The sequence below is a fragment of the Camelus ferus genome, chromosome 10, assembly GCF_009834535.1.
Source record: "Camelus ferus isolate YT-003-E chromosome 10, BCGSAC_Cfer_1.0, whole genome shotgun sequence".
Taxonomy (NCBI): domain Eukaryota; kingdom Metazoa; phylum Chordata; class Mammalia; order Artiodactyla; family Camelidae; genus Camelus; species Camelus ferus.
In genome coordinates this window covers 68,637,293-68,660,798 of record NC_045705.1, presented here as the reverse complement: position 1 = coordinate 68,660,798, position 23,506 = coordinate 68,637,293, and the positions used below count along the sequence as shown (strand labels likewise).

Genomic DNA, 23,506 nt, shown 5'->3' with positions numbered 1-23,506 from the left:
GCAGCCGGCAGCTCCTTTCTCCTCTCCCTGTCACCTGGGACCAGGCTGCCTCCTTGGTCTTCAGGGTCCCTGGACACCGGACTTGACCTGTGCTGGCCCAGCTCCTTCTTGGAGGGCGAGACCCAGTTTCCAGGAACCCTTGGTGGCCTGAGAAGATGTCCTGGGTTACAGTATAGACAGAGCCTGCCTTCCTGTCTCTCCCACGCTGTCCCAGGGAATGCCACCTGTGGCGACGGGGTCAGGAGAGCTTGCTGGCTGATGAGATGATGGAGGAAGTCCTGTATCCTGGGAGCTTCTGGGAAAGGTTGCATGACTCTCTCCTGAGAAGGTATCTCTTTTGGAAGTTGTCCCACAGGGATGTGACACCTGGAGATACGACAGGCACCTTGCAGCTGGCTCAAGACGGAGCCACACCTGGGCATGGCCGAGCCAGGCTGCAGGGCGCCCGGCGGCGATGACGGCGTGGAGCAGCTGTGCTGACCAGCCCCGTGTGTGAGCTGGGGAGTGCGCTGGCTCAGGGCCGCTTGGGTAGGGCGTCCGTTGTGGGCCGCACAGGCCTCCTGCTTGCCCCCTCCCCCAGCCCACTCCCTCCCATCCCTTCCTGTCCACCTGGACCGTCGGGTATAACCTTTTCCAGATGGGCCTGGAGTGCAGGAGCTCGCTGGTTGGGTTTCATCCCTTTTGGGGGGCTCGTGGGTTTCCCAGGGCTTCGGCCTGCTCGCTCTTGCCTGTTGGAAACTCCAGGAGTTTTGTGTCAGGCCAGGCGGTTGTAACAGATGCCACACGCTGGGCGCCTTAAACAGCAGATACTTTCTCACTATTCTGGAGGCTGTGATCCAGGGGTGGGCAGGGCTGGCGCCTCCCTAGGCCTCTCCTCGGCGTGGAGACGGCCATCTCCCCCCGTGACCTCACGTGGTCGTCCCTCGGCGTGTGTCTGTCCTCTTAAGGACCCCGTTCTGTTGGATGAAGGCCCACCCCAACTGCCTCTTCAAAGGCTCCATCTCCAAGTACAGTCTCGTTCTCAGGGCTCCAGTGTGCATTTGTGGGGCGGGGACACAGTTCAGCCCATAGTAGCCGCCCTGTCTGGCTGCCTGGGCAGACTGTTAACTTGGGAGAGAAAAAAGCCATTTCACTTAAAAGTTGAAGTTCATTTTCTTTTTCCTAGAACATTAGTCATTGGGAATAAACAGACTAATCAGCTCTTCACCTAAGCGTCCCACTTTGGGACTGCACTCTCTGGGGCACCGTGGTGGCCGAAGGGAACACCAGCCTCAGGCCAGTTGCAGTCCGGGACACTCACTGTTTTTTATTTTTTTTTAAGTTGAAGTATAGTTGATTTACATTGCTGTGTTAGTTTCTGGTGTACAGTGTAGTGATTCAGATATATATATATATATATATATATATATCCTGTTCCGTTTTCTTTTTCATTGTCAGTTATTACAAGATATTGAATATAGTTCCCTGTGCTGTACAGTAGGACCTTCTTGTTTATTGGACGCTTGCTTTTTATTTATTTTACATTCCGTCCATTGTTTTTCCCCACCCGGTGGTGAGAAAAAAATGAAATGATTTGGAGGAAGAGATAAGAAGCCTTATTTACCGAGTGGCTGCTCAGGGCCGCCTTGACCTCCCTCAGACACTAACCCTGGGAGGCAGGGCTGCTGCCCCCACCTCACAGATGGAGGCTCGGGGCCCCCAGTCGACTTGAGTGACATGCCGACGGTCGAGGGTCGCAGTAAGTGGCTGACCTCAGGCCTCACTAAGCACAGCGGGGGATCTAGCAGTTTGCCTAAATTATCCTTAGCCAGAACAGAGCCTCATTTTTCTGATGATGTGCAGCCTGTCTTTGTGACCAGTCTTGCATCTAGCGGATCGAGGTGGAGACAGATGGATTTATGGGAAGGGCCCCTGGCTGGCTGCAGTAGGAGAGGCAGGGACTGAATGGGCTCACTGAGGGCTGGATGGGGCACCTGGGGAGCCTGGAGGTGTGTGCGTGGTGTGGGGTGCTCAGCTCTGCCTGGGGAAAAAGGGAGTGGGAAGGTGGGTGGGGAGACTTCCTGGAGGAGGTGACCTTGGCATGACTGGCTTTGTGAGCTTTCATCTGAGCTCAGCACCACAGAGGATCTCTCTCCTGCCCTACCTGAAACTCTGTGACTCAGAGAGATCGAAACCTGTAAGTAACAGGTGAGGCCATCCCAGCTCCACAGTTACTCCAGTCCCTGAGGAATGAGGTGAGGAACTGGCCTGCGGCTCAAGAAACTGGAATCACCAAACAAGTACGATCGATCTGAGAAAAGCAGGCAATGTGTTCAAGAGTCTTGCAGTTGCTGGTTAAGCCCCCAGAGGGGTAGAGGCCTGTCCAAGCCGCCAAGACTAGGGGGCTCAGCTGGGGCTTCCCTGTTCCGAGAAGGAAAGTCACTCCTTGCCCGTGAACTTCTCCATCGCTCTTTCTTCGGGGCTGATTGAATTCCGCACCTGACATCCAGGCCCTTGCTGGCCTGTCCCTCGGGGGCCCCCGTGGGGACAGCACTTCGGCCACACCTCCCTGGTGCCCTTCGCCAGGTCAGCAGGGCCTCGGGCCCCTGGGGTTGCAGGGACACTGAATGCGATCTCATTTCCACCCGCTCGGGCGTGTGATGGGCCGGGGGCTCCGAGCGCCCGACAAATGGCCATTGAACTGAAGACTTAGGTGTGTGGGCTGTTTCCATCTTTTCTGCAAGGACTGATCAAGCTTCCGTTGTTGTCAGTGGGTGTGGGCCCTGAAGTCACGGGGCCTCGGGAGCGTGCTCCCTGGCTCTGAGGGTTCAGACACCTTGGGGTGGGGTGCTGATCGTGTCCTCTGAGGGGTCTGATGAAGTCCTGGCCCCTGGTGCTGTGAATGTGTCCTTATTTAGAAATGGAGTATTTGCAGGTGTGGCCTAGGGGCAGTTAAGGGGGGTTGTACTAGCGGTGGGTGGCCCCTCAGCTCGCTGCCCGTGCCCTTGAGGAGGAGAAGGCCACATGAAGACAGGTACACAGGAAACACAGCCATGCTCGGGCAGAGGCCAAGACCAGAGGGACACGGCTCCAAGCCAAGGAATGCCAGGGGTTGCCGGCAGCCAGCAGAGCCGAAGGGGGCAGAGGGCCCTGCCGATGCCTTGCCTTCAGTCTTCTGGCCTCCAGGACTCTGAGAGAATCAATTCCTGTTGTTTTAGCCACCCAGGCAGTGGTCACTTGTTCCGGCACCCCCAGGACACTGATGCGAGGTCTAGGCTGTCATTTGCCCGTCTGCAGAGCGAAGATACTGGACAGGTGATGTCCAGACCCTTCTTCCTCGCCTGACTTGGGGATTGATGTTGGGGCTTCCCCAGGGGATTTGCCTCAGCTTCCTTGTCTCGGGTGCTCTAAGGAGCCAGTGGCAGGTGGCACCCACACCCCAGAAAGACGCTGTTGTCTCAAGGCACAGGAGCCCCCTTGGTTCCATTCCCCTGAGAGGCTGCTGCCTTTGGGGGGGCTCTGATGATTCTGTATGGGGGCTGACATGGGGTCCGCCAGTGAAGGCTGGCTTGAACCTCTCCCCCGGTCTCAGCCCCTGCAGGGCCCCGGACCCCGCTGTTTATATCAGTAAGACGTACTTAACCTAGAAAAGGGAGAAAACCCGCACGCGGTGTAACAGTTAAGAGGCTTTGAAAACCAGATGTCAGGAAGTCTATGTCAAAGGGACTTGAACAGCGAGGAACAGTAATGGCTCCTGGAACAAAAGGGAGGCCTGAGCCAGCAACTTGTCTGGGGGTCTGGTACCCCCCATCTCCTTGCATGACCGGCCTCACACTCAGGCTCCACCCTGTGGCCGTGGCACCCTGGGCGCCCCTCTCAGGACAGCAGAAGAGCCGTGCCAGCCCCCAGGAGTCCTCAGGAACAGAGGGGAATGCTACCTGTTCCAGAAGCTCCAGAAAATACCTCTCCGAATCTCGGTGGCTGTTAGACTTCACATCCACCCTTGAACCTGCCGCTCTGTCCCAGGAGGCGGGTGTGCTGTTGGCTTTGAGCCCATTGGCATCTGTCCTGGAGCTGGGGGTGGGGTCAGTCCCACCCAAGCCACATAGCTGAGAATGGTGGGCTCTGCCGAGCAAAAGCTGGGTGCTGTCAACACCAGGAGAGGGGTTGGCGCTGGCACGGAGTCCAGGATGGCCAGCTCTATGAGCTGGAAGGGGAAAAGGAAGATGGCCTTGATGCCACCACCTGGGGGACCATGTTTGCATGTTGGGGCCTTTTTCTATGCCTGGATGATGCACGAGATGATGGTGCTGGTCCCACTGAAGAGACGGTGACATTGAGTGATAACTGTGTACAGGTGCTGCGTGCTTCATGAACATCAAGCCCCCAGTCCTTCCGTCACCCCAGGAGGCGTTCACTGAGCAGAGGTGGACAGAGCCCCGCTTCCGTGCTGGGCACATCATGGGTACCAGGCTGCCCTCCCTGGAGCTTCTGTTCTTATAGACATGTCTGTCCCCGTTTTATGGGTGAGAAAATTGAGTCTCGGAAGGTGAGTTCCTGGCTGTGGGATCCTGGCTCAGTCACATCACCTCTCTGGGCCCCAGTTTACTCGCCCACAACAGGGGTCAGCTACTTGCCCCCCTCAGCCCGGATCCAGCCCACTGCCCATCTTGGTGGATGAGTCCTGACCAGCGCATGGCTGTGCCCCGTCCTGTCCTGCCCTCTGTGGCCACCCTGGCTCCACACGGTGGAGTCGAGGCGTTGGGTGGAGACTGCTGGGGCCAGCAAAACCCAGAGCACTTGCGATCTGGCCTTTTGTGCTAGAGCCTGCTGGCCCTTGACCTAGAAGAGGAAGATAATTGTACCTGCATGAGCGAACGTGGGCTCCACGAGGCCCTGTCCCCAGGGTGTCCCCTGCCTGTCGCCAACCCCTTGGGTTTGTTTCAGGATCCAGGGAGAAATGGTGTGTTTGACACTTAGCACAAAGCCTGGTACCCTATACGGGCTCCTTGAACTTGAGCTATTATCCTCCTGCTATGGGACGAGGGAGGGCGGGCCTGGGGTCCAGAATGTGGGACGACCCTCCACCCAGGTCAGTGTGCTCTGGAGACCGACCGCCCTGGGGAGGCCATCTCAGCTGCTGGGAGCTGAAACTTGAAAGGATTAGCAGACGCTGCCGTCTTGGTAGGCTCAGGGTTGATGGCAGTCTTCAGCGGAGAGCTTCCCTGTCCCCCGGTGAGCCCCTGTGAGTGGCGGTGACAGCAACCCCCGGATGTGGGCCTCAGGCCTGCGGCCCCAGAGCTGCCCGCCCACCGGCCGCGGCTATTGTCTGCCTGCCGCGGTGTGGCTCAGGGCAGGGGCCTGTGGGCAGGGGGACTGTGGGAACGGATTAGAGGCCAGGGGCTTGCGTCCCCCCTGCATAAACTCCTGATCAAAGGCATTCCTGGGATGACAGAGCCTGTGTGCTGCAGAGGCCAGGCCAGGCCAGGCCAGCCCAGCGTGCAGGACACACGCCCTGCATAGCCGCCCCCCCGGGAGCCCATCCTGCAGTGCCAATGGCTGGGATTGGCCTCGTGGTGGGATGGCTGTCCCCCACCACATGCAGAGCCAGCCGCGGCTTCCAGGAGGGACAGGCTGGGGGGTGGTCGCCCACCTCTGCAAGCGTGCCACTGCCTCTCATCTGTGGACCTGGCAGGGAACTGACTGGCCTTAGCTCCCACGCTGTGTCCTGGGGCCTACTGGGCCCTGTCAGACAATGAGATGCTGCCTGGCCCCCGGGGAGCCTCCCAGTCCCAGATTCCTCACAGCCGAGGGCCCGCCCCCTGCACTCGGGTCAGGCAGGGCCTGGCCTCTGCGACTCACAAAGCCTGGAGTTCCTCCGCACAGCTCCACTCCTGAGCACCCACTGTGCGCAGGCTGGGAGCGGGGGCGGGGAGGGGTGGAGAGCGGGTAGGGGGAGTTGGAGGCTGGCAGAGAAGGATCAGTGAGACTGGCTGTCTTCAAGGGCTTATGAAACACGTGTGATGGTTCCGGGACCACCCGAATCCACCTGTCTGGGGCCAGGGTAGGGACTGCCTGTAGAAGACCTCACGTGAGCCTGAGGGAGAGCAGAGGGGGAGGGACTTCAGGCACCGCACTGGAGGTTGGAAGTGGTCTGGGGTGAGGCTGGGGGAGACAGGCCAGATCCCAGGACCCTGGATGGAGCTGGAGGGAGCTAAAAGCCCCAGGAGGGTCTGGCAGAGGCTGCCTGGGAGGCAGGAAGACCCCGGTGAACCAGCGGGCCCGAGAGGGAACAGGCGTTCAGGCTCCCGGGAGTGGGCAGTGGAGGGTGCTGCTGGAAGCTTTTGTCTCAGAGGTCCCTCAAAAGCCAGCTTTTATATTTGCCGTATGCATGGGGCAGTCCCGTCCCCCCACCCCCGCCACCACGGGACAAGGCCTTGGCTGCCACCCCACAAGGGGACACAGCTGCCCAAGGTAATGTCTGTGGTCTGAGAGGTCAGTGCCCACGGCATAACCAAGAGGCGCCCACTGACCCCTCCTCATGGGGGCTTCACAGGTGGAGAGATGGCCCTGGGGGACTTGGGACCCTCCTCACTCAGCCCAAACCCTCTGTGTACTTACGGCCACGCATCTTATCCCATCCTGGCTTCCTCCCTCTGCACCCCCTGCCCTGCCACCCCTCGTCCCCTCTGCACCCTCACTCCCTCTTCCTTCCCACTGTCTGACCCCCCAGCCTACAAATAGGTCTTCCATCTGAAACATCAGAAACCGTAAAACAGCCCCACGGGCCTGGCCTCCTGTGTGTAGAGCGGGCGGCTCTCCTGCCTCCTCTGCCTGGATTCTTGCTTGAATTTAATACAACCAGAATATTACTCCTGCTCCTCCTGAAACTGCTCCTCAGGGTACCCCGAGGCCACCGCTTGGGCCCTGCTACACGCATGTGGTCTGGGGAGACAGACCATCGATGTCACCGGGCACCCCCGGTTCTCCCCATGATGACACAGATGGTGTGTCCCTGGGACTGCACCGCCGCAATGCTGCAGTCATCGGGGACCTGGCCTTCAGGGCGCCTCCTGCGGCTCCGACTGTCCCCGGTCTCCTGCTGTATGGGACTCCTTTCTGAGCACCCTGCAGGCTCCAGGGCAGGGTCCTGGCCTCACATCCCATCTGCCCTGCCTGGGGCTGGCGCCCTGACCTCATGGGTTCCCCCCAGACAGGTGGCACTTCCTAAAGGCTGGAGTGAACTGACCTGACAAGGAGGGACATCCTTGGCATGTGACCTGGCCCGCCTCCTGGCTCCCGCCTCCTGGCTCCCGAGCTCTCGCTGAATTCTCAGCGAGGGCTGGAGGGTGCATCAGGGAACCCCAGGCCCTGGGAAGAGGCCTCAGCCCCACAGAGCTGGAACCAAGGTTCACTCTCTGCTCCCCACCGCCACCCGGAGTTGGAAATGTGGCAGATGTCCAGAGGTGGGCGTCACAGGTGTCCACTCAGCCTCCCAGGTTGCTGGGTCCGTGTGAAAGGCCACTGGACCACGCCCCGACACTTGAGTTGCTCTCCCTGAGCTTGGGGCACCTCAGGGCCATGATTGCACCAGAAGAGAGTTAACGAATGTAGACTTTATTTTCCTATCTGCAGGTAACCTGGGAGGGTGATCTGGCCAGACGTGGTCTGGTCACCAGGCAATGGTGTGGTCACATTATGGAGGCCAGAAGCCGTTGTCTGAGATGGTCGGGGCTGCCTGCACATGCCTCCCCAGTATCTTCTCAGTGGCCTCCCTCCTGGGGATCCACAGGGCCCTCCCACCACATACCCAGCCGGGAGGGCATCTTATGCTCCTGGTCACCTGGGGACAGCTGGCTATGTCCAGAGACATCTTTGGTTGTCATCTAGTGGGTGGAGGCCAGAGAGGCAGCTAAACACCCCACAGTGCACAGGACAGCCCCCGATGGTGGATGACCTGGCCCTAGATGTCAGCGATGCCAAGGAGGGGCCCCAGCCTGTCCACCACCCCCACCCAAGGAACTGGCAGCTTGGGGCCTCCAGCCCCGACTCCCTGCCCACCCCAGAAACAGGCAGGCACTGCACTGGGGTTTTACCAATTTTATTTCTAGGCTTTTCACGTTTGTCTTGTTTCCTGCTGGAAACGTGCTGGTTACATGTCTGTGCTGGGAAACACCGTGGTGTGCGACGAAAAACACACAGACCCGAAGCACCTGCCTGCCGGGACCCTCAGACTCGCCGGTCACGGGACAGACTCCCTGCGCTCCCGGACCCCCCACCGGCCTTTGAGCACATACATGTCCACCCCCCACCACGGACAGACGGTCCCTCAGAGACCCCCGTTTGGTTCAGACAGAGATGCCGCAGGCAGAATGGTTGAGGTAAGCGGAAGCCGTGTTCCCGCAGGCGCGGGTAGGGTGGGCGGCGGGCCTGCCCATGGCCTTGGCGCTCACGGGCTGGCAGACCAGCCGGTGCAACTCCTTTTGGTTCGGCAGCGTGCTAGGCGGCTCTTGGGGGCACAGCTCTGTGAGCTGGCTCCATGGAGATCTGTAGTCTTTTTAAATTAGCATTTTGCTGTAATGAACAGAACAAGACAGAGAACACTAGTCCGTGATAACAGACTCAACACACCCCGAACAGTAACACCCCGAACAGTAACACATCACAGAAGCTATTCCAATCACCCCAGGGACTGAGTCCTCAAGCACAGCACCACGGTGGCACGTGAAGGCGCACTTGTTACAATAATAATAATAATGATGATGATGCAACTTTTCATAGCTATACGCACAGGACGACACAGGTGTCAAAACCACTATGATGGGACATCCGAGGTCAGACGGAGAGTCCAGCGTAACAGGCACAGGGCAAAGGAAAGGTCACAGCCTGTCTTCCGAGACGCCCGGGGTCCCCGGCGGGGGGACCCACCATGCCCCTTCTTGGGATCGCGTCTGCATGTCTGTTTGCCGAAGCGGGAGGCCGTGGGTCAGCCGGAGCCTGGCCGCCTGGCCTGCACATGGCTAAGTGAAGCATGAGGTACTGTGAAACAGGGACCTTTTTGGAATAGAGCAGTAATCACATTAAGTCAAAACTGATCACATAAAACAAAAAAACAAAAACAAAACCTACCAAAAAAAGGCCTCTGTCATACATTTTTCTATGAGAAAATCAAAACGAGAACATGGTAGTTATCCGACATTGTAAAACAAACAAACCAAAAAAAAAAAAAAACAAAAACAAAAAACCGATCCTCCAATAGCAGCAAAACAATGTGAAAGAGACACAGAAGCGACATGAATCTGTTTCCAAACCGGTCTGGGAAGTCATCGGTAGCAGCGAATAAGAAAACAAAGACAGCGGAGCTGCAGCCTGTCCCAAGCGTGGTCCCACCCGCCTCCCTCCCCACACTCCTCCCTCACCTCCATCTCTCCCTCCAAACGCCCCCTACATAATAATTACGAAAAGGTACATAGCCAAGATGTGCAAATCGTCTGTCGGTTGCTGTATTTTCCTTTGAAAGGAGGGGACGGGGGCAAGAATGCATTGGAACTGAACTTGTTTCAAGCATCCTAATGGTCCTTGGGACTCCGACGCCCTCGGACTGCGTCACTCCGGGAACGAAAACACGCCAGATCAGCCGAATCAATGTCTGTTTTTTTTTCCCTTGGGACTTAATTTTTTTTTCCTCTCCTATAAAAGGACCTAACTTTTATAAACTGTACTACACCTGCAACATCTAAGGCAGAAAGTGTGTGTGTGTGTGTGTGTGTGTGTGTGTGTGTGTATGTGTGTGTAAATCAAGGGGGAGACTGCATTACTTTATAAAATCATACTGGCCTTACGAACATCCTCTGCAATAAATATTCTTTTTAGCCTTAACTATAAATTATATATTTTAGTGTTTAAAACCCTTCCATTGTAAAACATCTAAAGATAACCCTGAAACTGTTGGCTCTCTAGGTAAACCTTTAAGGCCCCTACTTTCAAACACCAGTTGGCACCAAAGGATTCCTAAAACTTCAACTGCTCTACAGAAAAGGAAAGGAACACACCATCCTGGCAATGTGAGAATGCACATTTTCTTCTTGACCGGAACCTAGCCTTCCAAAACATCCCCCTTTCGCTCACACCATAGTGACATGCACTTGCCCTGTAATCCTGTCTGCACACAAGCACTGGAATATTCCCAAACCATTCCATTAAGAAACTGCTCCGCCCCCCCACCCCCCGCCCCCCTCCACACACGTCAGCAGAGATCGCCTAGAACTACGGGATTGAAAGTGCTTTGAAACGGAACGGTTTTGGAATATTGAGAAGGAAAAAAAAAAAAAAAGCTGTGGCTTTCACCTGGACGTGAGCAGGCTGCAGGTCTGTTGGGTGAAAAACCAGCATTTCATAAACAGGTAACTACAAAAATAGGAAGATTATAAAAATAGAATATATTAGGTCACTATCGCGGTTTCTCTCTGCGGTAGCGGACGCTGGGAGTCGGAGGTGGCTTTCCGTCCCTGCTACGCTGGCCGGCGCCCGACAAACCGCTCAGGTGGTCGGTCCACAGGAAGAAAGAGGATTAGCCCTCGAGGATGCTGAACTCTACGCTACGCCAGCCGAGAGGTTACATCAACCATGGGCAAGGGGAAGGTTACACGCCTACCTACGAAATAAAATAAACACGCACAAATGACTTATAAAGTGACTACATGCATAAAAGCAAGATACAGGATGCCTAGAACCTGCTTTAAAGCTGTGCTCTGAGGAGAAGCACACAGGTACATTTCTCTATCTAAAACCCTCTTCTACTTTAAAAACGGGCTGTGGACTTTTTTTCTATTTTTTTTTTAAACCGTTTTTATGCTTTTTTTGTTTGTTTCTTTTAAACACATAAAGAATCAAACCTACTCCTCCCCTGTAGACTTGCTCCTTGTGTTAATAATGCCTATCCTTACAACAGAGACACGAACACATTAATATAAAAACTAGTTGATTATGGGGTATAAAATCCTCTATTTTTGTAGCACAACCCCCCTCCTGCCAGCTCAGGGTTACGCAAATACTATTTTTTTCTCTCCTTTTTTTTCTTTAAAGACCGGCTTTCGGGTACTTTTTTTTTTCTTCTGCTTAAGTCAGAGACGGAAGGGAGAAAGAGGAAAGAGAAAACCAGCAGTGAGGGGCGGGCCGCTCTCCCTCAGGTCGTGGCCAGGACTGAGCGGCTCTGTCCCCGGAGCGAGCACCCTCAAATGTTCACGTCCCGCACGTCGGTGGGCGTGCAGGCCAGGTCGACCTCCTCCTCTTCCTCCTCCTCCTCTGCGGCCTTGGGGTCCAGGTTCTGCTGCTGGGCCTGGCGCAGGCTGGACTCCAGGAGGGCTTCGATCTGCTCCTGGCACGCACGGAGGCAGTCCTGGCGAGATGGGGGTCCTCAGAAGGGGGCCTGCAGTGAGGGGTCCCTCCCTGATGCTAACCTAAAACACCGCCTCCCCCAGACCCAGGGAAGGAAGACATGGAAGCTGCGGCCCAGGCTCCAGGACTGACAGTGTGGGCCCATTTGGCCACCAGCTGTCCCCCGAGGGGACCCCACATCAACCAGGCAGTGGTGAACCCACTCAGGATGGAAGGTCTCCCGAGGACGCAGCTGCTCGCTGCCCGCCTGCCTTGCCTGCCCCGAGTCCCTAGCAGGGCCCAGGCCCCTCGCTGGAATTCCTCCCCAGGGCTCTGCTCTCCAGCTCCAGGTTCCCACCAGCCCCACCGCTGCCCCCAGCCAATTCAGCACCATCTGATCCAGGGCAGGGAGGCCCTCTGAGCCCTGCTTTTCGGACTTAACCTCTGCCACATCAGCCCTCGTGGTGAACCCAGCCGGCCGTGATGAATGGCCGTCAAAAGCGTTTGGCCGTGCATGACCGAGAATGAATGCTGGGTGGCCCCGGGGGAGACCCGGACCCTTTATTCCCCATCCTCTCCTGCTCAGGCCCGCGTCCTGGGAGATGCACTGGCCTTGCACATCTCCCACCCGCTGCAGACTTCCCCCCAAGGCGACCACCCTGCACTTTCAATGGGGAGGCGGAACCACGGAGTCCAGGGGGCTCTCCTGGTCTCACTGGGGGCCTGATCTCCCAGCAGCTCGAAGGCGCCTCTTGCAGCCCAGGCAGCCTCGGCTCCCAGGTCTGAATGGGGAGGCCGCCCCAACCGCCGGAAGGCCACCCTCTACTCTACTACACCTCAACTCTAGAACCAGGTAAAGTCTCCTGTGCAGCGTGGGAAACAGACCCACGCCTTTCTCACAGGCATGGGGATCAGCCGCAGGCCCCCACGGGGAAGGGGCTGCTAACTTCCACCTAGCCAGGGCTGGAAACAGGTGGCCCCTAAGAGGTGGAGCCAGGCAGGAGGGCTTCTGAATCCCTGGGGATCTCCTACGTGTACAGGGCTCTGTGCCTTCCAGGTTGGGGGGGGGGCTTTCCTCTCCACTCTCTGGAAATCCATCATGGCAAATAAGGAAGGCAGGGAAGGTGCAAATGGTCCTTCAGAAGAGGAAAGTGAGGCCCAGGAGGTCTGGTGTGGAACCCAAGACTCCTGATGGGCACCCCAGGCTCTGATCCAAACCCCCACGGCAGCCTCAGGGGAGATGGCTTACTTGCCCCTGGAACTCAGGGGGCTGCGGGGTGGAGCTGAGAGCAGAGAAGGGCAGGAAGGGCCAGCTTATACTTGGGCTCCCTGGCCACGACCTGGGGCCTCCAATGCCTAGGGTTTCCTGCGTCTGAGCTCAGTTGCATCTGTGCTCCAGGCTAATGAATTTTAGCCTCAACCGACTTCTCCTCCACCCATCAGCCGTGAGGCACTTTTGTTTCAGATCTAATTAAAACAATATTCAAATGAGGGTTCACAAGACGATGTCCTACAACTGTCTGTGGACAGCACACTGTTGGTGGCGTTTCCAGGAGGCTGACCTCCGGCAAGGATGCACCATCCCTCAGGTGGCCACAGAGGCCGAGAGGGGAGGCGTCCCGCCTCCAGGAGCTGCCTGCGCCTGTGGACAAGGACGCTTCTGCCTCCGGGGGGGACACACAGGAGGCAGCCAGGTGCCGTCGGCAGAGGACAGGCAGGCCTCCACCTGGCACCTACCTTTCCTTCCTCGAGCCTTCTGGACACTCGAGGGGGGACTACCAGGAGGCGGCCTGAGCCAGAGCTGACCTGGACTGGGGCCAAGGCGGTCACTCGCTCCCACCCTGCACACCAGCGGGGTCGCTGCTGACCTGTCTCCCCCTCACCCCCGAAACCTCGCTGGTCTAATTCGGTAAATGCCGCGAACCCTTGTAATTCTTATTTTAATTCTTTAAGAAAAAAAGACTTGGGAATAAGACAATGGCATTTTTAAGAAGAAAGATACAACCGACTGTGGCTTTAACTGCCGCGGCCCCTCACAGGGCCGTAAAGACGAGCCGCCCGAGCTGGGACGGCTGCGGGCTGCAGACCTCGCGGGGCCCTTGTAACGCGCCCACTTACTGGGCATCCACGTTGTCGCCGGACAACGTGAGACCGTGCCCCGCCCCGCCCACCGTTAGGGCGTAGGTCATTGACCCAGACTGCCTTGTGGCCCCTCTTCCTGGAGGGCTCCCCCTGGGAGGGGTTCATGCTCCTGGGAGCCCTGGGGACACCCAGAGTCTGTGAGGACCCTGCCCGCCCCCAGACAGCCTGGGCGGAGCCGTGGCCGGGTCTCTGCCTCTGCATGCAGGTGGCTGCCTGTCCCCACGTGGCCCTGGCCCCTGCCGTTTCCCTCCAGCCACCTGCAGCTTCCCAGCCCGCCAACCCCAGGGCACTCGATGCTTCCAGTACCCAGAGCTGGCAGGTCCCCCCCCCCCAGCCAGTGCGAGAGCAGTCACTTACCGGGTCACACCTGATCACTTTGGAAAGGAACCGCGTGAGGCGGTGGTAAGACAGGAAGCTGCTGGAGCCTCCCAGGTGCAGGCCTTGCACCGCGGCCACCACACTCCCAGCAGCCACCATGGAGGGCGGGTTGGAAATGAACTTCACGTCTACAGCAGAGGGAGAGAGGCAGAGGGGTTGTGAGTGGGATGCTGCGGGATCCCAGTGATCTGGGAACCCCTGAGCCCCTGGTCTGCAAACAGCCGATTTCGAGGGGGCCGTCAGGAAGTGGGCGAGGCTCCCCACACCCCAGCCTCAGTTGGTCATCATCCTGGGCACCAGTGAGGGCAGAAGCCAGGCTCGGACGAGAGCTTGTGATGCTCAATTAAAAACAGCAGACGAGCGAACGAGAAACAGCCGTGGGAAGACACAATGGGCGGAGGCCTCCGGGTGGGTGGGGGGTGTCCTTCCCTTCCTCCCTCTAGCCCAAGAGTTCTTACAAAAATAAAAGCCCGGAGAAAAACGGGGAGGAGAACTCAGAAGGAAGCAGGAGTCCCCTCTACAGCACTGACCCCAAGTCCCTGCACAGCCAGGTCATAGGGACTTAGCCTACAGGCCTCACCCCGGGGCAAAGCTACTCCCCAGACCCCTCGGGCGCACCGGGGTGGCCCCTCGCTGCAGCGAGCTGCGCGCCCCCACTTTACCTGCCTCCAGGGAGGCCGTAAGGGTGTAGTGATACCCCATTACTTTCGTCCACCCCCGTCAGCACCTCTTCAACTGCAGTGAAACCCTCCACCTCCAGGGGGGCCCTGGTTCCCTGGGTGGCGCCAGGCCAGGGCCACCTCCTGGCAGTTCCCTGACATGGGAACGTTTTGCCTCCTGCGGGAAGCCTGTGGCCCCTCCACACCCGTTATGGAGATGGGGAAGCCATAAGGACACTGAAGTGGCCACACAGCGCCCATGGGCTGCCTTTCTCTTGCTCCCAGTGAGGAAGCAGCATCTGAACCAGGGGACCTGTTGGCCTGGAGCCCTACCCCATAAGGGCCAAGCGTGGCACCTGGCATCTGTCAGCCCCCATCACCTCCTCCTGCGCCACTGAGCACCCAGAAAAGGGGCCAGTGAGGTGAATGGGAGGTGATCAGGCACAGAGTGGGTGGGGCCCCCTCGGGCTGAGATGTCATCCAGGAATCAACAGCCTGGGCCTTGTTAAAGGGGGCGGGTGCCATTGGTGGGGCTGAAGAAGAAAGGCAGCCACCCCGATGGGGTGGAAAAGCAGCTGCTGGGCGCTCCGACTGCTTAAAAGGAAGCTCTTCCCAAGGCCACCTCTCCCCTTCAGATGAGAGCCACGAATGGAAGCTCTCCATCGAGGCCAACCAGGCCTGCACAGAAATGGCCAGAGCACAGGTTCTGACCTGCTGCACCTCCAGACCCCAGTCTAACTGGGGCGGAGCGGCAGGAGCGGGCTGTGTGCCCACGCGCCTTGGGGGGCTCGTCTGCTTACACCAGGCGCGTGTAGATTTCAACGCCAAAGCTCCAGCAGGGGTTCCTACTCGCTGCCCCGCTGCTCAGCCCAGTGGGCCACAGTCAGAGCGGGCATCGGAGCCGCGTGGCTTTGCTGCCCACACTCAGACCCACTCATTAAGCTTGGTCCATGCCAGCTTCAAAAAGCACTGTTAATTCTTCGCCTCGCCCGCTGCAACAGGAGGCTCTACTGCGGGTACACGTACGCACGCGTGCTAAAAGAGCAAAACCCAGCCAAGTGTGTGGGTGACACTGCCCCCCGCCGCCCCGTGCACATTCGTGAACCCAGGTCTGCAGGGTGCACAGAGTGGGGAAGCAGAGCCTGCCCCCGACAGCCCCTTTAAAAGGGACCCTTGCCATGTGGAGGGCAAAATATCTCCTAGGACTTTTGCTCACGCCTCCACTTCACAAAACCGGTTTGTTTCTAGGCTGTAATATGTCACTCTCATCCTGAGGCCCCGTGGTGACTAAGGACACAGCTGCATGTCAGCTGCGTTCAAACGGTGCAGGACCAGGACCTGGGGGGCGGGTGCTGCTCCCCTCCCCTGATCTGCCTGTCCCCCGATGGGGCCCCACTCTGGAGTAAATGCATGCGAAAAGCTGGGGTTGCCCCCAGCCATCCCTCCACCTTCACCCCAGGTGTGCCCAGGTGTCGATTCCTCGGGCCGCAGCCCCAGGCCAGGAGTGCTTGCTGGGACCAGGCTTAGCTGCTGGAGCTGGCACCAAGCACATTAACAGCCTCTGCACCAGGCTTCTGAGCTGCCAGCACCCCATGAAGGCTACACAACCCGCTCCCCAGGGGCCCTGGGAGACGGGGAGCTCCGGGCCGCCCTGGGGGGAGGCTGTGCAAGAACTGTTCCTCGCATTATCTACAGGAAACTTCGCTGTTTCTCTGCACAGCTTTCAGCTCCATAAAAGGCTGCCTGGAAGTCTCCGGAGGCCTCTCTTCTCGGAGGCGTCCCAGCCAGAGAATGCCTCCCTGCCCGCTTGCTGGGCTGGCCCCTGGAGGCCGAAGGGACGTGGGTGAGAGGCTCCCCACCCCCGCCCAAGGGCCTGTGCTGCGGGGCAGGAAAGCCTGGGGAGAGGGCGCCCTGAGCCCTCAGACCCAAAGAGGCCAAAGAAGTTTTTGGTCTCTTGTCTGCCCCTCCCCCAAAATGGCTCACTTGGAGGGACCCAGAGAAGGAGTTCGTGCCTTGAGCAGCAGAAGAGGGTAGAGGGGCCAGCAGAATCTTCCCAAGACTTCTGACCCATAAGTACCAGCCCCCCAGAGCTCTCGCGTATTAGGAAGGCACAACAAGATGTCAGGCTGGGGGGGGGGGTCTGTCCCTTCTGGGGAGGAGGTAGATGTCAACCCCCCTCTTTGGTGCTGTGGGGCCCTCAGGTCGCCCAGAGTGAGCCCCAAACAGATTTGACAGGCTGAGGCCTGACCAGGGTGGCGGTGGCCCACAGCAGGGCTGGCGGGATGGGGGCATGGGCCCTCTGGTCAGGGTCTCCAGGTGTCCTGGGCCTGGCTCATTGGATCAGAGGGGAGGACGAGGTTGCAGGGGGGTCAGAGGCAGGGCTGGCAGAAGCAGGAAGCAACACTGTGGTCTGCGCTGGGTTCTGAAGACTGGTTGCCTGGGGGGCTGGGGACAGGGCAGAGCCAGGGAGGGGCCCCCAGGGACAGTCCAGAGCAGTGCCCGGGAAGGGAGGGAGGAACCCCTGCCGCCAACCGCAGCAGCCCCAGCCCGGGCCCCTCTGGAGCCACTCCCAGGGCAGTGAGCGGAGCGGGCCTGCGGCGCCCCTGGCGGGGCCTCAGGCGGCCCAGCGCCTCTGTTGGCCGCCCCCGCACAAGGGCCGCTGCCGGCCGCCCAGAGCACGTGGTGCAGGCCCTGCCGGAGGCGCTCCCCACCCCTGTAGGCGCCCCTGGCAGGTGGCCCAGCCCGGGAGAGGCCAGGAGGGGGCCCCCGCAGCTCAGGCTCCTTGAGGACATGGGAAGGACTTGGTGGGGGCAGGAGGCAGGCTGACCGGCCAAGGTAAACGCCTTTCAGCATGGAGTGACCCCCGCCTGGTGTAGGGAGCAGAAGCCACAACATGGCTGGACACAGGCAGGCCACTGGCCACCCCTATCCCCATGGTGGCAGTGGCCAGGCTCAGCTGCCCCGCCCTAGGAGACAACACCCCCCCGCCCTCCCCGGAGCCCCAAAGAACAGCCCAGATCTCTGCTACCCAGAAAGGGACAGAGGAGCACTTTTGAGAGTGGGAGGCGCCAGGGGCCAGCTCCTCAGATGGGGAAACCGAGGCAGAGGGCCAGAAGCTGCTTCCGGGGCGCAGGGGCGCGCGGGAGGCGGGGCCAGCACCCTACCTGTGGCACAAAGGGCGACGAAGGTCTGCGCGTGTTTGCGGATGATCTGTTTGTTCTCCTCAGCCACCGGCATTTTGGAGAGGAAGTGCTCGATGAAGTCGTGCGGGGTCATGGCCGCCAGGTTCCACTTGAGTTTGTTCACCAGGAGCAACTCCATTTGCTGCGGAAATCGGGGGCCAAGCATAAAGAGGCGCACGCAGGCGCAGCTCGCAGACGACCCCAGTGGGACCGGGTTGGGGGAGAAGGGACAGGGGTGTTGAGGGTCCTGGAAGTGGCGGCCAACGCGCGATCCCACATCAAAACTGAGAGGGTGCCGCTTAGTCTCCCGCTCTGAATTAAGCCGATCCTTCGCCAGTGGAGACCACAAGACCGCCCACACCTGGAACGCGAGGGCTGGTAATTCGTGCGGGCCCCGCGCGGCCGCCGCTAGAGGGCGCGCGCCGCCTACTTTTCGCCGGCGCTAGGGGCGTAGAGGTGGTGGGAGTCGGAAAGAAAGTGTGAGGTGAGGCAGCGGGGATGGGGGACGGCGGGGGTCCTGCCCGCTCCTCGAGAGGGGCCCCACCAGTGTGGCCGCCCTCCCTGGGGCCATAAGGTCTGTCGGCGGCCCGCCGGGCCTCCTTGCTCTCTGCACCTCCCCCACTCCCGGGGTCCTGCGACTAATGGGGCGTCCGGGGGCGGTGGGGGTCCCGGGGTTACCAGCAGCTCGTCGGGCCGGATGGAGTTGTCAGTGTAGATGCACAACTTCTCGGCCGTCAGGGGGATGGTCTCCTTCATCTTCGAGGCCACGAACATGCAGGTGGCCCCCAGCAGCTGCAGGCGGCTCTTTTTCACGGGCTCCAGCGACAGGAAGCGGTCCAGGTAGTTCATGGCCAGCGGGAAGACCTCCTCCTCGCACTTCTGCTCCTCGCAGACCTGCCGGGGCACCGGGGGCCGTGACCGCCGCCGCCGCCGGGAGTGCCGAGCCCCCTCTGCGGAGACCTCGCGCCCCCCACCCGGATCCCGCCAGGGCTGCGGGTCCCCGAGCGCGTGGAGAATCGGGAAAGGGGGCTGGCAGGAGCTTCTGCTGATGCGACCCCTCCGAGAGCCCCCAATACCCACCCACCCCGAAACTGAAAGGGAAAGTCCCTGCGAGGCTGGCACAGTGGGGGCGGGAGCCGGCACGGCTGGGCGGCGTGCCGCGCGCGGGCTGCGGACCCTGGAGACCCCGGCCCGCGTGGGTGCTTCGAGACCCGCCAGGCCTGGGGTCGGCACCAAATGGGGTGCACGGCCACGGGGCGGGCCGCGGGGCTGGGCGCCGCGCTCACAGAGCCTGCGAGACACAAAGGTGGCGTCCCAGGCCGCCGCGCCGCATTTCCCCAGACGTCATCTTTTCAAAAAATATTTAAAAATATAAAAAAATTAACTAGGTACATAAAAAACCCCTGAAAATGACCCTCAGGCGGCCCTTTACCCAGCCTGGGGGTCAGGAGCTCGTTAAGGGCTCAGGGGAGAGCCCCAGGAAATCAAACTCGGGGGCCCCCCTTCCCCCTGGGCGCGGGCGCCGTTTCCCTCTCGCAAGGGCACCACGCCGCACTTTCAAAAATTATTTTAAAATACTTGCGGTGCCCCCAGGATCCCACTGAAGACCTGAAAAAGTGCCCCGGGTCCCCGACTCGCTCTAGACAGGTTCCCCAAGCTGAGACCCTGCAGATGAGGGTCAATCCCCAGCGTCTTGGGGGCCACGCGACCTTGCAGCCCGGCGTGCTGTCCGGCCCAAGCTGGCCGTGCGGGGCGCCCCGGGACTCACTGCTTGAACAAAGGGGCCCCCTTTCCCGAGCGGGGTCCCCCAAAACTGCCTGAGCTCTATCCCCGCGCCCCTCCCGCCGGTTCCCGGTGGCCGCGCGGCCCCTCGCGGCGGCCCCAAGCGCCTCGCCGGCCGCTCCCCGCCCCCACCCTGCCCCCAATTATTAATAAACACTTTTGCTTTGCAATAAAAGAACAAAGATGGCGCATAATACTGGCACGAGCGGCCCTTGCATACGTGTCCATGGATATTAATTTAAAAATCAAATCTATGCCCCCTCCCCCTGGAGCTGGCGGCTCAGCGGCCGCGCGGCCGGGAGAGGAGGCGCAGCGGGCTCGGGCGCAGGCGGGGGCTGCGCGGTGGCGGTCCAGGCGGGGGCCACAAAGGGCGCTCAGCCTGCCGGCCTGCACCCTGAAACCAGTTGGGGTGCTCCTGGCAATGGCTTTCCCCGGAGGTATCCTTCCTCGACCGCCCCCCCCCCAAGGGAATGTCTAATGACCCCACCCCCACCCCCTCCTCGTTCAAAAAATACCCGCAATATCTATATATTTTGGTATTACGATTCCCAGCAACACTCCTGCAAACTTCAAAGTTGGGGTGGGAGAGAAGGGAGGGAGATGAGTGGCAAAGAAATGTGGGTTTGCGCAACAAGTCGCAGCAAAGTGTTAACAGAGCCGCCCGAAGCCCCGCACCTCCAGCATCCAGGTGGCCACGATCTTCCGCATGGACGGCAGGATCTCCTTCTGCACACACTTGAAGTAGGACACGGAGGGCGCACAGGTCTCCTCCGCCTTGAGCATGGCCCGCAGCACCCGGTCGTTGAGGAGGTTGGCATCGGGGTACGCCCGGCGGATGGTCTCCACTTCGCAGCACAGGAGCTGGTGTGCCATGGCTGGGGCTCTGCGAGGCGACCTGGGGCGGCGTGGGTCCGGGGCTGGGTCCGCGCTCGGCTCTAGCTCCTGCTGCCCCGCGCTCCCTCGAGCTCTTCTGCCCCTCGCCGGAGCGCGCGGACGCTGCTGCTCGCTGCTACTGCGCCGACAGCCCTCTGGAGGCTCTAGGACTTTGCAACTTCCAACAAAACTCCCCTGTAGTCCGTGTGACGTTACTGTTGTTAAGCAGAGATCAAAGCGGGGCAGAGAATGGGAGCGGGAAGGGGGGGGGGGGCGGGCGCAGGGGGAGGGGGCGCGGGCGCCGAGCGCCGGGGAGCGGCGAGGGGCAGAGCCCAAAAGCCATCCCGGAGGCGCCGCGCAGAGCAGGCGCGGATTTGCCCCCGAAGCCCGGTTTTCATAGAAATGCAAATCGCCCCGAGGCTGCCTTTCTCCCCGCCGGCGAAGAGGGGTGCAGGGGGGCCTGTGCTCCCCGAGTGGGTCTCTCAGGATTTGGGGGGTTGGGTGAAGGTGGCTGTGCAGAGGGGGACAGCTAGGAGGGCGGGCAGGCCACACGCAGCCAGGGGAGACCGCCTGGAGGGGGGAATCTGGAGTTCGGTGACACCCTGTATCTGAACCGGGAGAATGGGCGCATTTCCGAGAACGCCACGAGGGCACCCACGGGCGGAGAGGCAGCCAAGGAATCTTAGCTTCTACATCTTCTTTCATTTTCATTAACACGTGTAAATTTCAGGAACCATTTAACATTCAGGGACGCAGGGCAGAGCCGGCAACTCTGGTGGAGGCTTCATTCCGGCACACAGGGGGGTCGTTGCAAATGCCCGAAGGGGTAACCCTAAACATTACAGAGATTTCAGCCTAACATGAGCTCGCTCAAAAAATAAAATAGAATAAATGCCCGAAAATTCCAGCAGCAGCCCAAGATGGTGGCCAGCATTTCCTCCATCCTGTCCTCCTCGCCTGGGGGGATCTGAGGGCTGTCTTCCTACCTTGGTTAGTCCATTCTTGGGGGGGTCCCTAATCCCCCCCAACCCCGCCCTATCCTGGCAATTTAATAGTTAGAAAAACATTCTGCAAGGAAGGCTGCAAAATAGTGGTCTCTGTCCTGTCTCATTTTTTTTAAATTAAAAATTAAATCGCTGGAAATATTAGTCGCCTCTTCGCCGGGGACAAGACCACCGGAAGCTTCCTAATTGGTTTTGTTGGGGGTATGGACCTCTCTTCACCTTTAGAATTTGCCCTGGGGCTGCATTCGTAAGCCTGAGGAGGATGGCTGGGGCTGGCAAAAATCAGAACAATTACAAGTTAGGAAATGGGTGTATTGATCTGATGACTTTAAACAAAATCTATGTATGTTCACGGTTATACTAGAGAGCCCCAATATTATCGCAAACTTATAGGACATATAAAATAACATATAAAGTTTTTTAAAATTAAAGATCCAGTCTCTTTGGTACTTACTTTTTTAAAAATAAAGGACATTTTACCCAGTCTTAATTTTTTTTAGTTTTTATACTACCTGTCCCAAATTAATAAAACTGTTCATTTATTTCCCTTTGAATATAGTTTTGTGTCATTAAACCACCACATACCCTAAAGTTAAAGGCTCAAAGAAAACGGTTTAAAAAGCCCCCTCCCCTTCTCAAGGGCGCACGCAACAAGACCCCCCTCCCCTTTTGAGGGCTGATTCGTCCCGCGCCCCTCCCCCCGCCGAGAATTAGGGTTACTAATATTGCGGGTCCAGGAAGGGTAATTACCCCTGGCTCACTACTCGGAAGCGGTGGGTGGCCCGACCAGGGAGCACCCACCGCGGTGTCCCCTTCCCAGGGCACCCACGCTCCCGCTGGCCCCCGGCACGCAGGAGCCTCGGAGCATCTGCCCGCGCACGAGGGCGGGCGGGCTGCTTTTTCATTCATAAAATCCCGACCGGGCGGCCGCCCGGATGATTTATGGGGCTGAGCGCTACCACCGGGCTGCTTCTGTCCCGGGGGGCGAGGGGGTCCGAGCCCGGCGTGCGCTCCGGCCGGGCCCGAGGCGGGCTGGCGACGGCAAGGGGCAGCGGGTCATAAAGAGGATCGCCCACTCAGGCAATACGGGCTCCGGGTCCAGGAGGGAGCTTCCCCCTAACCCAGGAGAAAGACAGAGGAAACTGGAATTAGCATGAGCCAATGGGGGCGAGGCGCTGTTACTAGGCGGACCAGGCAGATCTCGACGAGGAACTTCGTTGATTTCCCCGCTCAGGGACGGGCGCAAAAGTGCAAGCCCGGCCGACGAGCGTGAAGGGCCGTCCAGGAACCCGCGGGGGAGGCGTTGGAATTTGGGGTCCAGCGGGGAGCTCCAGCCTCCCAGCCCCCACCCCCGGGAGCCCAGATCTGCGTTCTGCGGACACCTCGAGGGGCCAAAAGCCTCGGGCCCTTGAGAGTGGCTGTTTCTAGGGGAGCAGGGGACACGATTTTATTTAATTTTTTTTTTCAAAGAGAAAAACAACCTTTAAACAACTTTCCTGTTAAAGTTTTAATTTTGCACTGCCTTTAAAAAACCCACCACGAAGCAGGAACTGCGAATTCTGGGCTCATTTGAAGTGCTCTGAGCTATTTCTCGGTGACTCTTTGGAACAAAGAGCCATTGGCCCAATCGGAAAGGAAACCACGTTGATTGGAAAGAAAATCCAAAAGTAATTTAAATCACCTTCCTGCTTTCCTAGTCCCCTGGCCCCCCTCCGAGGTGACCGCGGCCGAGGAAGAACGCCGGCACCGAGAGGGCGAATTCCGCTGCGGCGCGTTTGCCACCGTCCCTGGCTGTGGGAACCTTCATTCAAGGCGGGGGAAGGGAGCGCGTTCATTCAGGAACCCGCGCTCCGCGGCGCCGACCCCGGGACGCACCGCGGCTGCGCACCGCGCGGCCGGGGGCTTTGAGGAGGGGGTGCAGGGCCCAGCGGAGACCTTGCCGGGCGTCAACCTCCCGCACCCGCCCTCCCCGGAGAGGACTGAGCGGCGGGCGGGCGGGCGCTTGCAGGTGGGGTCACCTGCCGCCGCATACCTGGCGGCAACTTCAAAGGACTTGGCTTCAGCTCCGCGAGTTTTCCATTGTTAAGCCCTTAAGTCTCTCTGGAAAACGCTTCCGAATGCGGACCGCGGG

At 59.3% G+C, this 23,506-nt stretch overlaps 1 protein-coding gene across 1 annotated transcript; it reads right to left on the bottom strand.

Moving 5' to 3' along the window:
- Positions 1–8,064: 8,064 nt before the first annotated feature.
- Positions 8,065–20,616, bottom strand: CCND1 (cyclin D1). Its single transcript, XM_032490074.1, has 5 exons — positions 20,174–20,616; positions 18,395–18,610; positions 17,699–17,858; positions 13,855–14,003; positions 8,065–11,377 (listed from the first exon to the last, which is right to left on the bottom strand). Exons 1-5 carry the CDS (start codon positions 20,369–20,371, stop codon positions 11,213–11,215), a joined length of 888 nt encoding a protein of 295 aa, XP_032345965.1. The 5' UTR covers positions 20,372–20,616; the 3' UTR covers positions 8,065–11,212.
- Positions 20,617–23,506: the final 2,890 nt, after the last annotated feature.